This window comes from Dunckerocampus dactyliophorus, chromosome 14 (assembly GCF_027744805.1).
Source record: "Dunckerocampus dactyliophorus isolate RoL2022-P2 chromosome 14, RoL_Ddac_1.1, whole genome shotgun sequence".
Classification (NCBI taxonomy): Eukaryota; Metazoa; Chordata; class Actinopteri; order Syngnathiformes; family Syngnathidae; genus Dunckerocampus; species Dunckerocampus dactyliophorus.
In genome coordinates this window covers 3,928,271-3,948,911 of record NC_072832.1, presented here as the reverse complement: position 1 = coordinate 3,948,911, position 20,641 = coordinate 3,928,271, and the positions used below count along the sequence as shown (strand labels likewise).

General features: G+C 40.9%; 1 protein-coding gene across 6 annotated transcripts in view; it reads right to left on the bottom strand.

Moving 5' to 3' along the window:
* arid5b (AT-rich interaction domain 5B) overlaps positions 1-20,641 on the bottom strand; it is a 154,577-nt gene that overhangs the window by 43,933 nt on the left and 90,003 nt on the right. For all 6 annotated transcript variants that reach the window (XM_054798655.1, XM_054798658.1, XM_054798656.1 and 3 more), the window contains one exon: positions 13,933-14,163. In XM_054798655.1, coding sequence (XP_054654630.1) covers positions 13,933-14,163 — 231 coding nt within the window. The remainder of the gene's footprint in view (positions 1-13,932; positions 14,164-20,641) is intronic.

The following is a 20,641-nucleotide window of genomic DNA, read 5'->3' as shown; positions in this document are numbered from 1 at the left end:
GCATCCTTGGACTTTTCAGTATGTGACCCTCGGTGGAAAGAGTTTGGACACCCCTGGTATATTCCAAGCTTGCTCTGTTGACCTTCTCCTACAAGACAAATGTGTTCTGTAAATTGTCTCAATGCTTCACACAACAACCGAGCTTCCAAGTGACCTTCATGAACACCTTTCCAGGAATCAGAATTTGGATTAGCTGAAAAAAAGAAAAACCACAACAGCAATCTCTTCAACCTAGCAAGTAATATAACACGACGGAACTGTTTCTCTGTGAATTTTCCTGCTTCGTTATTATGAAAGTCATTAGGGACAAAATAATAAAATTGGGGAACAGGGAGGGGGGAAAAAAAAGGAGTTGTGTTCTTAATTCATTATTTGTGCGCTGTTGTGCATGCTCCCCCCTCGGGGGAGGAGGGGGGAGAAGCAACATTACGCTTTCATCAGATGAAATGAAGCGCAACTGTGCCGTTCCAGGAAGAGCCAATTAAAGCGTTCAAAGAAGTTTATTATTGCTGCGGATTATAAAATCATTCTCATCTGATTCATTGTGTGTGTGTGTGCGTGTGTGTGTTCGACAGGGGGGTGTAAGGGCTCAAGCTTTCCTTCTGCACAGCAAGAAAATAATGTTTTGTTTTTTTACATGCGGATTATAAAATCATTCTCATCTGATTCATTGTGTGTGTGTGTGCGTGTGTGTGTTCGACAGGGGGGTGTAAGGGCTCAAGCTTTCCTTCTGCACAGCAAGAAAATAATGTTTTGTTTTTTTACATGAAAAAAAAAATCATGAACGTCATTTTACAGTGGAGGATATGATGTAGCTGCACAATCACAATGAAACAATGGAACCTTGACAGTTAAAACAACCCCTAAGTGGTACAATTTAGAGTTCAAACAACATTTTCTGGCCACAAAAGTCAAGCGAAAAGATGGATGTCACATGTGACATTCTACCGCGACAAAAGAACAAAAAGAATGGCACATTTTACTGCGTTGACAACATAATGTTGATCAATCTATCAAAAATTCAGTAAATTCCGGTATGTAAGCCGCACCTACTAAATTTAGAGGAAAAAATTCCGGTATGTAAGCCGCACCTACTAAATTTAGAGGAAAAAATTGATTTGTACATACATAAGCCGCACTGGTGTCATAAAATGGCATATCACACTCAACGTCAATGTCAACCCATTGGAACCTATACAAGGTCAGTATATGCAGTCTAACAGTTAAGCCTGCCATGATAACAAATTTTGGTGGTCAATAATTGTGCTACAAATTATCGCCGATAATCGATTTAATCGAAAAACCTTTTTTTATACCATTTTTTAAAATTGTCATGAGAGGTGTACTGCACATTTGAACCACTAGCAACAGCAATATCACGCTAGATTTGCCTACAAAAAGAAAAACAAAATGATCAAACTTACAGCCCCCACATCTGTAGTTGAGTGACGGACAATTGGCAGAGCTCAGGGCTTTGTTTTAAGATGTATCACAAAGCCTGTTGTTGTTTAACAAAGATGTCCACTGTGAAATGACAGTTGCATACATCTTGCTAGGGGCGAGTCAGAGGTGGTATCATGTCCACAAGTTTTTCTTTCATGACATCAAGTTGCAACTTCAAAAGCGAGCGTCTAAGTTCCTCTCCTCGTCTCTTTGTTTGGTCTTCGAACTTCATTAAAAAGTCACTAATGCATAATCGGGGCCTGTAACAGTGAAAGGTTTTAAGACGGCGACAGTTTAAGCATGGCAGGAATTGTTTTGGAATGAGAACAACTTGGAAGTCAACTAGCGTTACGGATCAAACTCTTCCAACCGCTTCCTCGTCTTGTGATGGCCTCATGATACGGCTCGCTAAGTGCTCAGTAAGTAATCTTAACCCATATCTGACTGACTGACAACCTCGCTGAGGAATGTGCCAACCTTCGACCTGCGCCGACTTAATAATATCGCCCGGTGTTTCAGCTCCACAGTGCAGCGTGTGATTATGCAACTCACTCTCCCATGGGGCCAAAGTCCAGCCAGGCGCAATATCTGCACTCGCGGGCCAACTGCACCCACTGTAAATAAATACGCGACCGGTGAACGTGTCACCAGAGGCGCTCCTGATGGATAAATACATAAACTAAATCCTCTGTTGTGCACACACTCGGAGGGACTGGCCCAAATACCGTTTTTGTTCCGTGAGTGCCAAATGTAAAACAGTCAAGTTACATAATGCGGCAGGATTTGCTAAAACAGGATCACCTTCAAACGCTTGCACATCAGTGATGCTGACAGACTGCAGCAAAAGCGCTCTGTACGACTGGAGGCTGTAAAGAAATGCACTATTTCAATTTGGCTTTTTCAGAGAGAGCGATAGCGGGGGGAGGGGAGGGGAGGGGGGCATGAAAGCGAGCGGTGGATAAGCTTCAAGGCTTATCCTATTCATTACTGGAAGAAAAAGAGAAAAATCTCAGCATCGACCTATAAATAAATGAACGGCGGGATAAACACGAGGCCTCGTACATCAATAAAACATATGTATTCTAATAGATCACGCTCCAGTTACACTTGATGGCATTGAGCCCACCAAATGAGCCCAATCACTGCGACTCCATCATTGTGAAAAGCTGCACGGCATTAAACCACAATGATTATAAATTACAATCATTCCCACAGTAAAATAGGCCATGTTTGCCTCTTCAGGGCACGGATATTTTCAAAAACATTTTCCCTCACTACACTGTAAATAAAACAACAAAAAAACGGTGGCATTCAGAAAAAAAAATCTCTGTCCACATAAAACCATATTCACCAGCTGTCAAGGCCATTTGGCCAGTCAGCTGAATTCGTCGCACATCCTGCCGCAATTATTTGTCAATAATGTGAGTTATGAGGTGTACGTGTGCAAAGGGATCAGCATAATGCTTGTTCAATCAAGCCTCCGTTTTCGTACGCCTCAGTTCACTGCACTTGTGCGCTGTTTCGGTTTTTCGGTATTGTACGTAACAAACTACTCCGTTTGCCCTGCCCGGTATCGTTCCGTGAAATAGAGTGCCCAATCAAAGCACGCTACATGTTGCTGACTCACTGTCCGTCCATTTTTTATCGAGTGCGACTGCGAAATAACCTACCGTGGGGCCAAAGGAAGTTGCGAATGCCAGCACTTGATAAAGGTGAGAAACATTACTGAATTTGATCTTGCCAAGTTGTGGGGGAAGTCCGCATCAACAACAATTTCCATCCATTTGTCATTTAGAATTTTTGCATTGTTTTCTGCATGTAAAACTATAAGTATTCTCTATAAAATGTTTTCTGTTCATATTTTTGAGAGTCTGGAACTAATTAATTGGATTTACACTATTTTCTATGGGAAAAACTGCCTTGGTTTTTGAACGTTTCGGTTTTCGGCAAAGCTTTTGGAACAAATCAACAAAAAGTTCCACGGTCCAAAATGCAACCAGCACCCATAAATCAATAACTACTCGTATTGCGGGCCGCAGCTTTTTTTTTTTTTAAATGACCCACGGCACACTGTAGAAATAAAATTAAACCAAAAAATGGTAAAAATAGAGCTAAAAGGCTAAATGTTTGGAAAAGCTGAAATGTTTATACTAATTACGAATAATAAAACAAAGTTATTTTTTTAAGTACATGAAAAGTGTATTTTTGTTTTTTCCTTTTTACAAAATAAAAAATCTATAAAAATGTCAGTGGCCCCCGTATATCCCTTGATTTTCAGTATGCGGCTCTCGGTGGAAAAAGTTTGGACACTCCTGACATACACACGCTCAAACCGGCGTTTTTGAAAATCTGCACCCTCGCCGGAGTTTTCCAAAAGCTCACTAAGGAAGGAAAAGGAACGAAAGAAAAGAAAAATATGCAGATTTATTGTACTCTGTAGCGGGGGGTGGTTATTTATAATTCATTATAAAAGACAATGACTCCATAGCACGTGCTGGTAAGAACGCAAACATATCTGCCTGTGTTTAAAAATGTATGCAAACATATCTGCCCCATGTTTAAAAATGTATTATGTGCAAATTTGCCACGATTGTGGAGGCAAGCCAGCATTTCTTTCAGGAAAAAAAAAAGCTGTAAAACACCAGAGCTCTAGTTTTCTCCTGTCGTGTAAGGACGCCACAAAAACATGTCGGACAGTCAGCGACGTTACACAAGCGAGAAGAACCTGCCTGTACCTGCGCACACACACACACACACACACACACACACAAGCGGCAAGAGCACACTTTGTAAACAGCGTCTAGTTTGTGTGCTCATGAGTCAGTCAGGCTGCGACAGGCTCTTCTGGTATTAATCTTGCGGGGAAATTTGGGGATTGCGTCACAATGATTTTGTGGAAACATGACTCTCCCAGTGTACTCCTTTACAGGAACCAATAAAAGCCACCGTGCCTTTTCATCATTTCAATGGAATCGTGCTGCCGTTTAAGTCCACGTTGCATACATGAATTTATGAAACCACCAGAGAGACAAGTCAATAGTTTAACACCAAAATAGAAAAGCACTCGGAGAGCGCAGACCTACACCAAGTGCCATAGTTCCTTCCCCCCATATTGTGATTTACGCCATAAATATTAGCCCTACATTTATTTTGTCTAGATATTAAGAATCCTTGACCATGGAAACATACCATTAGCAATGGGATTCATAATGATATCAATATTAGTTCAGTGGTTATTCACAAAAATGGCATTTTCCGTAATGGCGGTTTTCTTCTTGGTCTAGCTCCATAGCTTTTGAAGATACAACAAATCCGTTGGCACACTCCAGATTCCACAGTGTCTTGGCTATATATATATATATAATGATGTTTGTTGCATGGTTATAGCTTTATTTGTTGTCTTCCTATGATGAAAAGTCCAAAGGTCCCCTATTTTTTCATATTCTGGATAATAGTATCTGGAATTATTCCATTATCTGGATCAGTCTTTGATGTTTTGTAGAACCTGTTGGAAACTTGTCCTGTAATAGTGCTCTGACTGTTTTTGTGGAGTTATATGCACAAAATGTCGATATCCTATCTCGCAACATTAAAGGAAGAAACCTTAACAAAATTCCTGGGTCCAGATGGTGATCCGGATCACCCCCAAAGTGTAATCACTTCTTCCATATCCCATTTCCGACAATTCCTGAAAATTTCACCCAAATCCATTCAGAACTTTTCAAGTTATGTTGAACACAAAATATAAATAAATGCCGTCAAAAACAGAGGTAAAGGTACGCCAAAATTAAAATTTGGCTCACATCTCGGCACTTGGTACGTATCTTGATACATACTGTACATTAAAGATTGTAAAACCAATTCAATATATGCTAAACTATCTGAACAAAAACATCCACATCTTAGCTTTGTGTTATCGGTGAGAAAACAAAGTACTTATTTGATAATAGTGATACAGCCGTCCCTCGCGGTTAATTAGCTACAGACTCGACGGCAAAGTAGCATTCAATATTAATAAATTGAATATTTTCGTAGTTATGGCATAGAAAACCTGTTTACGATCTTCTAAATACGGGTTTAACATGATTAAAAGCCTCTAGACATGAAATAAGACCCAGATAGTCACCTTTACACGTGTATTGTAGATATAATGAGAGAAAATTAGACATAGAAGACATAAATAAGATAACAGACTCACAGGAATCGAGGAATATTTGATGTTCAATTCAGACATTATGCCTTTCTTTCTGTCAAAGAAGACTTCTACACTACGATAAATAACAATGAAGAATCCATGTACCTTCAACTATGACTTGGACTCTTCAAGTATGATTATAAGAAACAGAGCAGAAGAACCTATTCAAGGTATTGGATTCTTCCAGTTTGGATCTGAAACCGTTTAGATTTCCCGGCGTCTGTGAACACACCGCCATGAGGGGAAGAGTTCAAAAAGAGCCACAGCTGTAAAAACATGTGACGTTGAAGACCAGAGACATAATAGAAGGTGCTTTACACTCGATATGATGTTCTAACTCTGTTTTTCCCATACTGAGGGGATATTAATAATGCAGCTGCAAGTCAAGGCTATAAAAGTCGGCGATAAAGTTGCTACAATAACACGATTTTGGTTACCTTATTTAGCTAACATGAGACGGGCAATATAAACAGTTCTCTACAAGCACAATATCAATATGACTGATAAATTAACAACTTTCCAACTGAGCAGTACTACTGAAACAGATCTAAGGGTGTACCAAATGAAATGGCTGCTGATTTTATTGCATATAATAATAATAACAACAAGTTAAAACATCTGGTATGTGTAGCGGATGATGGATTTACATGAAACCCTTGCAAGTGCTTGTCGTTAGCTAATTATCCTGGATCGAGGCCATTAACCCCTGATTGACGCATCGCCCTCAGCACAGATGCTAGTTTTCCTCGTGACGACTTTGCAAAATATGTATAACTGGAAGGGCTGGTCCCGTTTATTGTTGCAAATGTGGCACATGTGTCAGTCCTGAAAGTCACTGGGCCTGGACCCAAAGAAAGCGTCCTGCTGGGATTTTAAAATCATCAGTTGACATTTCTTCTTCCATTGGGCTATGCTTTGTTTCTCTTTAGGTCTCTTCTTGCAAAGTCTCTGACTCGACAAAGTCTACATGTCAATCGTTACAGTCTGCGCCAGTGTTTGGCATATCCCGGGACATTTGCAACCCGTGGCTGTTTTTACATTCTATACATTCTAAATATATCATTTCACAAAAAAAAATGCGAAAACGATAAACAAAAATAAACAAAAAAATATGAAGAGAAAACGTGAAACCGAGGAAAAGTCGTAATTTTAGAAGAACAATGTCGTAATATTATAAGGAAAGATAAAGTCATTTTAGCCGCATAAAGTTGAAGTATTAAAGAAAGATGTCATTCCTTTAAAGTCATAATATTATGAGAAACAAACAAATCAACAAATAAAGTTGTAGTTTTTGGAAAATTAGGTTGTGGAAATTGTTTTAATGTTATGAGGATAAAGTCAAAATGTTATGGTAATTACGAGAAGAACATTTACAACAACAAAATTTAAATAGTTGGAAAATAAAAAAAAACAAGCGGAAGTGAAATAAGAGCTACAATTTTATGACAATAAAATCAAAATATTGACAGAAAAAAAATGCATTCTAATGACAAAAATCGCAATTTCATGAGAAAAAACTCTGTATTAATATGAGGACAAATTATGTCATTTTAGTAGCATAGAGCTGAAATATTAAAGAAAAAGTAATTTGTTTTTTAAAAGTCGTAAAGAAACAAACAAACAAAAATAAAGTTAAAGTCATAATATTATGAAAAGAAAATATACAAGATTATTTAAGAAGAAAGTTTAAATATTTGGAAAATTTTAGAAAACCAAAAAAAGAGAAAAAACAATTTTATACTAATAAAATAAAATATAAAATATCAAAATGGCCTTTGCATCCTTTCATTTTTCACTATGTGGCTCTCGCTGGAAAAAGTTGGACACCCCTGGCATCAACTGTAGCTGTATTCTTTTATTATTGTTTTCTTCTTTAATTTTGTTGAAAAGAAATTGCATAAAGATATTGCATAAAAACAAATATAACCCAAGTTTATACACACATTTTGTGTTTCTCTAACTTTTCTACTTCAGCATTTAAAAAAATATATATTTGTATGCTGTACAACTTTTTATTTCCAAAAATATATATATCATTTAGTGAAAAAAGGTTAACGACCCTTCCTCTTTTTACCAAAGTTTTTAGGAATTTACAAAAAAAAACCCTAAAAAAATACCTAAAAAACAATAACATCATAACAATAACAAATGATAACCTTTTGTCATGTATGTTATATTATTTCTTTTGTCACAGTGCTCTTGTTAAAAATCTATTAACATATGTATCATGTAAAGTTACTGCAACTGTCCTTTTTGGAAAAGCCAACTACGGCCCCCCTCCCTATGACATAAACATTATTGGCGTATTTCATCGCATCCAATCTGATTACATGTTTAAAAGAGCGAGCCAGAGAGAGGCTGTAGTTGTGGAAAGAGTGACATCATACTGTACGTTCTTGTTAAGCAGGAGTCAATGTTTTTTGGAGGGAGGTGACCTCAGATGGAGCCTTTTTTCCCCCCTCCTCCTGGCGTACCCCGGTGCGCAACGAGTGAGATTTATACGAGACACGGGTTTATAACTCACGCCACTATAGACTGTACAGTTGTGTTTTTGCAACAATATTAATCTTGCAAAGCAATAAAGCACATATACACTCGCCCCACTGTGGAAGATTCCAGTAGAAATCCCTGATTAATAAAAGCAAACCAGCATGGAGAGTTTTCAGACAAACACAGGCAATGACATATCGAGCAGTTATTCTATGCATTCTGCTATTTAGGGAATAAAGGATACGATTCCCCTCCAATATGATTGGCCGGCTAACTTTTGAAAGCAGTGTTGACTTAAGCCCACAAGGAGAGTAGTCTTTCTGGCACAGAGGGGAAAGAGAGGTCAGCACAACCCCACAATTTGAAGGAGGAGGAGGAGGACGGGACATTGTGGCGGGGGGTTGGGTGGGAAGTGTAGCTCATAATATTTCCCTTAAGGGACGCCCAAAGGAGACGCTGTCAAAAAAGACTCTGACTTGCGTTTCAGAGAAATCCATGAGGCACCTCCGACGTCTTACGTGTTTGAAATGCTTTCGCTTTGCGCAGGCCGCGGCGGCCTCCCTGCCAAAAACGAGTGAGTAACACTTGATTGCGACACCTTGAAAGCCTATTCATCTCAGCCCACTTCAACTATTTGCAGTATTTCTCAACAGAACCGGAGCACGGTGGCACTGTTCTTACAGCACAATAAGAGAGTGAGAAGGTGGACATTTGCAGCCGATGAGGCCACATATTTCCTTTTTCAGCCATTGTGCAAGACTTATATTACATTCCCTGAGGCAGGTATCCAATTGGGGCCCCGCAGAAGAGTATTGTGGTTGTCGTCACCTCCCAGCAGGAAAGAAGGCCTGATTATTGTAATTATATACTGTAAACAAAAGCTGTCATTCCACATGAAGTGCATATACTGTATGTTTGTTCTTGCGACTAGTCTAACAGTGAACGGAAGAGAAACACAGGGTGTGGGGAGGATGGCGGAGTTGTTTGTCAAATTTCTTTGTTATTAATGCTGTCAACTAAAACTATGCACATTACAACGTACAGTCAAACCTTGGTTTTCGTGTTTTTCTCAGTACTTCCGGGTGTCTTGAACAAATTAATTGGATTCACTGAGCATAAGCAGCATAGAAAATGAACAAATGAATGAAGAGTGCCTCGGTTTTTGTATGTTTCAGTCTTGGTCAGACCTTTTGGAACAAATGATTTCATTGGTTCACTTGTGGTTTCTTTTTTATTTTGAAGCAATACTTTAATGACGTGCTCGGAAATAATCTCCTCCAGGGTCTAACTATCAAACATCATTTCCATGCTTAACAACTGCACAGGCAATGTCGGAAGTCACATTTTAACATTTGTAATTGCTTTGCAAGTGTAAAAAGTAAAAGGGCATTTTTTGTAATAATGTGAATAAAAATCATCTGCTCCAAGGTCAAAATCTCTCCAAATGTACAGGCAATGTTTTGAGACACGTTTGAACATCTTAACTGTCAGGCAAGTGTAAAAAGAAGTTAACCACTGTTACACTAGCAATTTCTTGGAATAATGTCAAAATCTAAATTATTATTTTTAACACGGTTAACTGCAATGCAAGTGTAAAAAGAAGTTAAATGTGGTTGGAATCCATTTTTTTGTGATAATGAAAATATGAATCGTCTATTCCAGGGTCAAACTCCCTCCAACTGCACAGGCAATGTTTTAAGCCGCATTTTAAAGGCACGTCAACTGTCATGCAAGTATAAAAAGACGTTAACCACCACTGATGCTTTTTTTCAGCAATTCCAAGGTCAGTACCTACACAGGCGATGTTTTAAGTTAAATTTTAACATTTTTAATTGCCATGGACATGTAAAAAGAAGTAAACCACTGTTATACTTGCATTGTTTTGCGATAACCTGAATATAAAACACTTTAAGTCCCATTTTAACATTATTACGTCTCTTGCAAGTGTAATAAGAAATTAACCACTATCTAAAAGAAAAATAAAATCTTTTAAAATAATATAGATTTTCTTTAATATTTCAACTCTATGCTACTAAAATGACATTAATTTTTACTCATCATATTATAAAATTAAAACTTGTTATTGTTAGATTACAACTATTTTGTCTTCATATTTTGTCTATTTTCTTGGAAAATTACAGCAGATTTTTCCATTTTACTACTTTTTTTTAAGTCTCCTTGTTAAATTATATTTTTACACTGTGGCACGGGCCAGTAAAAAAAATGTTGCGGGCTGCAAATAGACCCCGGCCCGTACTTGGGACATCCCTGCGCTATTGGATGGATTTCAAACATGAAACAATGCAAATTCCCTCAGAAAATCCAGCTGAAAAATGTAGAAAACAACGCAAGTGAAGACAATGACGCTTGTTTATGCATCACTACATATCAGCAATCGGAATAGATCAGACAAATATGCCTCTTAGAGGCAAACAACAGTATAGAAACCAGCAATCTGACTGGACTTCCAGGGCAATGAGGCAATGCCATGACATTATCATGACATCACTGCCTTTTATTTTCTTCCACTCCTCCCCTCAAAAAATTCCACTATTCTGTTTTAAGTTTTGATTTAAAAAATGGCTAACTAAGCCTTACATTTAATTTTTGCTATTTTTCTAAAAAATGCAGATACAAAAACATGAATGGAATAATAAATATGACACAAGAAATTAACTACTCTTATACCAGCAATTTTTTTGCAATAATGTTGAGTAGCAATCATCCATTTCAGAGTCAAACTGGCACCAAATGACGCGGGTGATGTTTTATGTCGCATTCTAACACATCTTAACTTTCATGCAAGTGTACCGTTATGCTAGTATTTTCTGAAATAAGGCAAATACAAATAATCTGCTCCTGGGTCAAACTGCCTCGTCCGACTGCACAGCCGATGTGTGCAGCCGCATTTTAAGACGTCTCAACTGGCACGCAAGTGTAAAAAGAAGTTAACTCGTATTGGGACGCCGCTGGATTCAAACCGCTTTAAAGGTGGACCATCTTTTTGAAAAGTAAGAAAAAAGAACAATAAAAAAGCAAAACACGGGCCAGGACTTTTTGATTTGATGGCTGCTGAACTCGCATTTTTGTGCATATTCCCTCTGCGAATTACTTGACTCTCGAGGTTCTACAAAACAAGAGAGAAGAACAGGAAAGTAAAGTAAAGAAAGTAAAGAAAGTCTGAAGTCTAAGGTGTATTTGATTCTTACACTGAATGAATTAACCTCCTGGATCCCTTGACAAGCTCTTCACCAAACCAATTCAAAGTTTAGTGAAGATGGAGTAAAGGTACATCCTGCCTCTGATGCGATGGAGGTAACAACCATAAAAAAAGGCATGGAAAATTGTCAGTCATTTTAAAAAATGCCCCTTATTTTTGTGGCTAAGGCTTGTCTTACAGGGCTTGAGGTCTGCTAAGAACAAGAGTTCCTGTTCAGGGCGCTTTAAAAGCAGCAGATTGAGTCGGATAAAAGCCTGTTGAGTGTCTTTGTTGAGAGCAGGGGCGACCTTACATCATCCAGTACAGTACAATACAGTACAGAGCTCTAATACCACCGCCGGCACAATAGCACGCAGATGACGCTGATAGCTCCAAACGGGCCCTGACAAATGCGTATAAATCACGGCGCATAAATATATATCAGAGTGAGCTTGCTGCTTGCTTGCTCGCTCGCTGCTTATATAATCAATGTGCTGGTCCACCTACTGTGGGCGCTGTGATGAATCCATAACCAGGCCGCCAGGAATAGACTGAATCGCACCATTTTTTGATCTCTTCACAACATTTCACACAGCACTTTTTTCATCTCGCTGACCACCTGACGCAGCCTCATGCAAAAGGGAAAGGCAATCCGGTTTGAAATCACATGTTTATTATGTCACAGCTGGACAGCATTACTTATGTGTTCACATTCCTGGTATTTTATCCTAATAAAAGTGGATTTAATATGACAGGTTTTTTTCATAGGAAGCCAGGAAATGGTGGTGAGGCTGAGCATGTATATGTGTAAACCTTCCCAGTGTGTTTTTGTGCTTATAATAAGCGAGATGCCCTCCAGGGCTCTTGGCGGCGTGATGGAAATTACACTCGCTGTTTTGAAACCAAGCACAAACAAATGTCCAAGCAAGCAGGAATATATATTTTATTTATGTCCAAAAAAAAGTGGGCTTGTAAAGCTTGTTAGAGTGGATAACATGAGAAAACCTGCAGTCGGCTCCCTTACAGCTTCTGAAAATAAACCTTTAGCTTAAATGTGGCTCGCCGAGGGAGGAATGGCAACATTGAGCCAAGCGTATGAGCAACGGCGGCCACAGGATGTTGGCGCTACTATTCATAACTCATTTTCCAATCCCAAAAATCGTTTTTTCCCCCCTTTCTCTGCCCGCTCGCTTAAAAGGCAATTTACTTACTAGTCAATTTAACAGCGGAGAGAATCAAAAAAAGAACAAGTGGAGCTGTTATTTCACTAAACGTGATGAATTTGTTGTAGCAAGGCTTGGAGTGAGCACTATGTGTGTGTGTGTATGTGCGTGCGTGCGTGCGTGCGTGTGCGTGTGTGTGTGTGCGTGCGTTCACTGTGAATGGCAAAGCAGACATGTTCTAGCACTTCAAAATTCCTGAGTGGAGCCGCAGAATGTAGTGATAGGTGAGGCTGTTTGAATGTTTGAATGGCGGTCACCGCTCGTGTTCCTAAAAACACGACGACGACAACCCCACGCCTCCTCCCCCACACTCCTGCGGTGTTAAAACTGCAGCTGAGACTAAATGAAAAGCACATTGACGGCATAATAAAGCTTCCCTTTAAGAGTCACGTCTATATCCAGTGAGCGCTTACTGATGCGACTAAAAACACTGATGTGGTCTGAAGCTCTCCGTAAGCACGGATGCACGTCATACAGTGACGGAAGGTGCTTGTGACGGAAGGTTAAAAAGCACAAACAAAATCACTTTTCTTTTTTTTAAACGACCATTCATTTCTTAGATGGAGTCTTTAATAACAAATATTGCCACCCTTGGAATTAGCACGTGCTACCTTGAAAGTTATACCAGGGGTGTCCAAACTTTCTCCAGTGAGGGCCACATGCTGAAAGATGAAAGGATACAAGGACCACTTTGATATTTTGTAAAGCAACACATGCAGTGTCAGTTCCTCTTGGTATTGATCTATGCAGATATATTTCAAGAAAAAAATGCATCTCAGCTTTATGATATCGATCCTAGGTTCCCAAAGTGGGGTACGCCAATTCTCATTGGGGGTACGTGAATAAAACACCTACCCCCTAACACTCACAATTACAAGCGCACCTGAACGCCTCATCGCACAGAGGGCACCGTCACAGCAGAAAGAAGGAAGGAGACACGGCATGAAGTTCTTCATTGCTCTGCGTCAGTTCTATGAATAAGTAAGTCGGTTTGATGATGATGTTGTGTATAAAGAGGGCTTCATCTTGAAGGTGTAACTTATATTGGGGTTCCAATCCCCGCACTGTGAAAATGTGCGTGTCAGGACGAGAGAGGTGGAGTTTGCCCTGAAAATGAGGCTTGATCGCTGCTTGTATCAATTTTGGATCAACCATTCCTTACGCAGATTAAAATCATAGCGATTGCAAGTGGACAACAGTGAAGCTCCAGTTCAATCCTTTGAAAGGGAAGGAAGGGGAAACAGGTTGCCCTTATTTTGGTTTGGAACCACGTAGCGCTCCATAAAGGTGCGAAAATGGTGGGCAATACTGAATTGGAAAGGCTTGGCATGGAATGTACTCACCCACACACTGGCAAACAATAACAGAAAAGCCGCACTCACCAAACTCGTCGCAGATGCTCTCGTTCTGCAGCAGGGTGGGGTGCTCGAAGGTGTCCCGGCAGTACAGGATCCGGGTGTTCCCGCCGAGCACGGCGATGCCGCCCAGCGCCAGCACCGTGTGGTTGAGGAGCAGCGAGGTGGGCTGCTCCCTCAGCCGGGCCACGACTGAGCGGTAGCGGCAATACTGCGGGTAGCTGAGAACCAGCACCTTCCTGCCATCCTCTTCCTGGCCTAGAAAACACACACACACACACACATAAGCAAAGAAATCCACAGGTATCCCAAACAGAACTTCATAAAAGGTAAAAATTAGGACTCTTCTACTCTTGAACCACTGCACACAAGACCGTAAAAATGTAACAAAACGTGCACCTCTACTGTGATGACTGTGCTATTATTTTTTTTTACATTCACACCACATGGTGGCGCTGTTTTTAAACCCCAAGGTTTGACCCCTCTGATAGACTAGTTCTCACACATCTCTCAATAAATGCACAGGAACAGGAAAAGTGTTAAGCCCAATCACCACAAAATGTTGGTCCACACCTTTAGGGGACTGATAAGCATATGTGTGGAAAATGTACGCCAAAAAACACGGTATTTGCAGCGTACAGGCAGGAATAACAACTAATTGTCCACAAGTCATCGACCACTAAAGAGACCTATTTTTTTCTTTTTCCAGAGAGGGCCACATAGTGAAAAATGAAAGGATGCAAGCTTTGATATTTTTGTAAAGATATGCTTTACGTATATTTCAAGAAAAAGGTGCATCTCAGCTTTGTGATATCGGTGAAAAAGCCTATTATTATGCTACTAAAATTACATTATTTTTCTTCATAATATTACAACCTTCTTCTGATAAAATGACTTTTTTTTAGATTAAAACATTTTTCTCTTCACATTTTTAATTGTATATTCTCGTTACTGCTGATTTTTCCATTTTTGCTGCATTTCTTGTTAAATTATATTTTTAGAATGTGCTGCAGGCCAGTAAAAAAACAGCCACGGGCAGCAAATGGCCCCCGGGCCACACTTTGGACACCTTAGAAGGCATTCTGACTACAACCCAAAGGGAGGGCTACAAATGCCACTTACACTCAAGTGGGAAAAAAAAAGAGTACATATAGTCCATGGGGTACATTATTCATATGTTATTAGTGTGCCTTACAGCATCACAATAGCATCTCTGTTGTTGCCACGGTGACCAAACATCACCTACTTTGCTGGTCTATTGCTGCATTACACCAGTTCTACAACACTTTCATTCAAGTGTGTGTGTGTGTGTGTGTGTGTGAGACCAACTACGGTACTTTTTTAACCACAATGCAGCCATGTATAGTTTGACACTTCACGCACATTCTGCACTAAAGACTACACTGAAATACTATCAGGGTGTAAAACAAGAAGAAAGGCAATATGACAGGGATGCTCCGATCGAGTATCGGCCCATTTCCGTGAAAAATCATGTGCTCGGCGCCGACAATTGACTTTCAACGGCAATCACAAAAGCCAATCAACCTGCGGCTGGTATTACTGCAGCCCGCAGTGATCCTAGCGTGCATGTAGTGTCTTCCAGTGCGCAGGCGTGCCAAAACAAAAACAATCACGTCCGCCGTGTGGGTGGAACTGCCACACATGCGGGGGTAGCACATTAAAAAGCTTAATTATTACAGCATTTGTAGAACAACCACTTGATGGAGTATGTTGAGTATTTTCGAGGTGCGATCATCAAACGGCATGCAACACAGCCGTGTGGACAACACTCGCCCGTATGCGCGTGACAGTCAGAAGGCTTAGCAAATAACCCAAAATAATAACTGAATTATTCGGACGGGATGACCAGCCTTTCTCAGCGGTGGAAGACACAAATTGAAGAATGTATAATTAAGGTATAATTAATCTATATCTACAATTAGATATCGGCAGCATGAAACCCTGATCGGTGCATCCCTTCAATATGATGATGCAAGAAACGACAGAATGGATTAAATATGCCGTATACTGAACGGGCGCAGTGTTTGTTATGTCAAATATAGCCTCATTTTATTTCCTTTTGTGTTTCAGCGATGCTAATTAAAGCCACCCACGCAACACAAACCTAATGAAATGTACCGTATATGAAAGTAATTACACCTCGGGCTGAGCAAAATGTAAATGTGTCACGCTGCGACAAAAACATTTAATTGTGCTGCAGGAATGGGTTTTGGAATTTCAATTTATTATCGCGGCAAATGTTTTAAAAAGCTCTCCTATTAAATGTGTCGGTGCTGAAAATGCATTTAATGTCACATCTTTCATCACAACACAAGTGATAAAAGGTTGTGTTATAAAATGATCCCAATAAGTAATTTGTTAGAAAAGCCTCCGTTCAGAGGCTGCACTTGGCTAATATTTTCTAGCTTACAAAAGACGAGGACACGCCTGATGAAGCCGAGAGGGAGGCAGTTTGGAACACGAATATGAATTATTCACCGTTCCTGCCCGCTTTTATATCGCCCTTGGGCATGACATTCACACAGGAAATTGTATTCCAGGAGCAGCTTTTCCAAACAGGTAGTTTGAGCAGATTGACTTAAAAAAAAAAAGCGGGTACATTTATTCTACTTTTATTGAGCTGGAGGCTGATAAACGTGTGACTAAAAATGTGCGGAAAGGACACTTCTCATAACACATTCACACATTCCTGACAGTTGCCTTAAGTAGTTGCACTAAACTCCAAATGGAGAAGACGATAATGACATTTTGACGCATTCGGCCACTGATTAAAACCATGTAGCCGGTAAAAAGACAAACTTGGATATACTTTACTAGTCAGTGTATAGCTTGTATGGCAGGATAGATTTACTATCCACGGGAAACACACATCCATTATTGACTAAACATCTGGCAACACAAGTGAGTAGCAAGATAATTATGTCTTGCCTAGTATAACATGGTGGTGGTAGTGTGCATGAGTGCTGCAGTTCATTAAAGGAAAGCTTCATTCCAACGTGTGCTGTGACATTGTGGAGTGGAAATTGGGCTGCATGGCATTTTTCCAACAGGATGAGAGACCCCAAACACACCTCCAAGTGACAAGGAGGCTGAGGGTGAAGGTGATGAAGTGGCCGAGTATGTCTCTCCAACAAGGGAGCACCTGCAGGAAGGAAGGTGGAGGAGCGCGAGAAGTCTAACACCCACCAGCTTGTGCTGGAGTGGAAGAGGATTCCAGTAACACCCGTGCAGCTCTGCTCCATTTCATGCCCAAGAGGATTAAGGCAAAATATTTACACCAAAGACACAATTTGGACATGCTCGCTATGAGGTGTAGTCACATGTGCTGCCAGCTTTTTACGCAATAATGGCAGTGTGCTGACTCATTTTCAGCGGGCAGTGAATCGCTACTGCTATGCAAGCTGCACACTGACTACTCTCGAGTTTATACACGGTTGCTTTCTACAGTACTGTCCCTTGAGAAGATACACTGTCATAAAAGCTGCCGTGCGGCACCCAAGTGGGGGGGGATCATGCTCCGCTTCACAGTACATGTTGGAATTCATCATTCCCTCGATGAACCGCAGCTCCCCAGAGACGGCAGCACTCGTGCACGCTTGACTGTAGGCGACGCGCATATCCTTGCACTCACTAGTGTTGCCAACTATTTCGACAAACTTGGCTGTGTAAATCTACCCGTGAAGTACGTCCGACGTCGCCGTCTATAGAACAGTTCTTTGAGGAGGTATCATAAAAATACTTGACTCTGCATATTTTTTCATGCAATATAATTTGGTCAACTCTGCTTGTAGGTGGCTTTGATTTCAAATGTCAGGCGCTTTATGCGTTGGAGCAAACCCCCCCCCCCTCCCCGCGCGCCATTTTGCTTGATTACGGTACATTCAATTTGGAGAAGAAGAGGGCTGCGGGGGTAAAATAAGCACACGGAGGCATTGTGGTGGTTTGTGTGTGTACGCCGTGTCCACTTTGTGCTTCTAGCGTGACCTTTCCGTATAAAAGGGTGTCCGCATCTTTGCCTACGCGTTCTAATTGGTCGGGGATGATGCCAGCACATGACTGAAGCCTGTTTGTCTCCTCGTCAAAGCGTGCTGGTCAGACTGATTGTTCTGTAACGCTCCCGGCCTCATAAATGACACCGGTGTCACAGTCGTGCAGGATCATGACACTCAAAGCTGTCATGCGCGCGCGATACCTTTGATGCACCTCTTAAAGGAGCAGCTCTTTAGCACATATTAAACACAACATGTGGAAGTAGTTAGTCGCACGTAAATAAGGAAATGACACACCGACCGATGAGGGAAAGGATGAAGGAGGGAAGAGTTTATGATGCAAGGGAGGCATAATGTACGATACTATCACGGTGCACTTTGGGATCTTTAAGGAAGACGTGTTAGGGAAGCTTGACCCACACTAACACGCACTAAAGCATCTGCGGCCGCAGCTTTGATGCTCCGCTCGTAAAAACGCTGACCAGTTTGTGCTAAAGGCCAACGCTTGCTGCCTTTTTGTTTGTTGGAAGGATCGCTTTGTAAGGACTTTAAACAACAACAAGAGTCCCAAAGAACCTCAAATTTAAGGACACAAATGCTAGCAACACTAGCATTAGCATGCTAACATTACAGTCATTTCATATTCATATTCAATCTTTCAGTTCATTTCGACCGCACATACATGCATCATAAAGACGTTGTTGGGATGTTCGGAGTGTCCGTGAATGCACCGTGCGTGTCGTGTAGTGAGAATGACAAGTGTCCCTCTGAGGGTGAATGGACGAGAGATGTGTTGGTGAGTTGGAGATAAATATAATATATAATATACAACGTTGGTTTGTTTTAAGTGCGACTTTTAAGTTAGGAATAAAGTTATAAAAGAGTCTCATGCGTTAATTACGCCCAAAAAATGATGCGTTGTTTTTGACAGCATCATTATGCTCGGTTAGCATATTTGCTGATGATCAAAGTTCCAGCTCCGGGCTTTCTTTTAAAAGAATTGGAATTGTGCCCATCATCCACAATCCTCATGCGGGACATGAGCACACGTCTTTGTCTTTTCTGTGCGTTCCAAAGATATAAGAATAGATCAAAAGTAATAGGGCGCAGCTATTCCCCCTATAAAGCCTTCTGAAAAGGCCTCAAAAAAACGCCAACAACGCTCAATTTACTTTGCTATTATGATCGTGATTAACACTGCAATGCCGAAGAACTACTTTACTGGCGTAGTGACGCCTCGCCACACCGCAGCGGCTAGCTACTGGCCGGCTAGCGACTAGCTTCACCACACACTCGCTCCCAACGCCTCAGGGCGCTACCAAAACGTCGGAGCTGCCGCCACTCATGCTGTGTTTTTGCTCTTGAGTTTGGACAAGTTAATGCTAGGTGTAGTGTTTGTTTCTGTGTTGCTATGCCAAATCAACGCGCCCAGGAAGGAAGTTCCGGTACTGCAAAATACTGCAAGTCTTACAGTTATCATGACTGTACCTGTTGCTACGTGGTTACAGCATGGATATGAAACCATAAAACCTTGTTGGAGGTTTTTGGAGGTGTTTTAATAGCGGGCTTTCTAGGCGCCATAGGTGTGTCCCATTACATGCATCATTCATTAGCTGCCTCCTTTTTGCTGTTTTTATATCTTCAGAACACAGAAAAAATAAAAACCTGTGTTCATGTCTCACATAAGGATTGTGAATGAAGGGCAACATTTTTTTTTTTTAAAGTGCAGTTTTCCTTTCTGATGTGTAGCGAAGCCTGCCCTTTTTTCATCTAGCTAGCTCGGGGTGGGTCAATCACGCCCATAAGGGAGGTGCTTTTTCCCTCATGGAACTTCAAAGGCAAGCTTTAGAGTGCCTCTTCTCACACAAATGTGGCCGCAAGGGATGGCGATCATCACATGATGACAAGAGGCTCCAAGCACACGCAGCACTGTTCGAAAACTCACTATTGCATAACAGGGGAGCTTTAATTTGTCAGCTCTTAATCCGTACTTTTCCTGTGACACTTCTGTGTGAACAGTACCGACACGAACGAGGGGACGAGAAGCCATGCTGGCAATTTTCCGGTCGTATCAGAGCCAAACAGAGATGGGACGCCACCAGTGTCCAGTGTGAAAGGGAATAGCCGGAAAAAAGCCGAGACAGGCGTGAGATGTTCAACACACACTCCTCTTCCCTGTCGTATTATTGTTCCAAGTCTAAGACATCTAATTATCTGACACTCGTGTATCCACATCCCGCTTTGCCAGGTTCTGCGTGAAAGGCGCAGCCAAGTCGTCCATTTTTAAGCCGCAGTATCCAGCCGCTCTGCTTCAAAGTAGACAATGTTAAGAAACAGACATGCGGTATATCGTTCAAATAAATTGATGCCCTTCCCTGACAGGAAGTCATTAAAAAAAGTCAAAACCTCTCGGCAAGAAGGGCCTCACATTAGCAGAGGAGCGGCAGCAACTTGAGTTACGCATGAAACAAAAAGTGCGTTACAATCGTGTAAGCAGGATGTGGTGACACTTAAGAGATTCCAGTCATAAAAACAAGAGCACTGGTTTTGCTGTTTGTACACTCTCTCAAAAATGATTGAGCAGCTTGTGTAACGGGGTCAGGGGAATCAATGGCAACGCTTAAGGTTTCAGGGTCATCCGCCTCCTGCTGTTAGCGCCACAGCGATGCATGAAAGCTGGAACACAGTTGGATCATTTATAGAAAGAACATTTAGTAATGCATTTA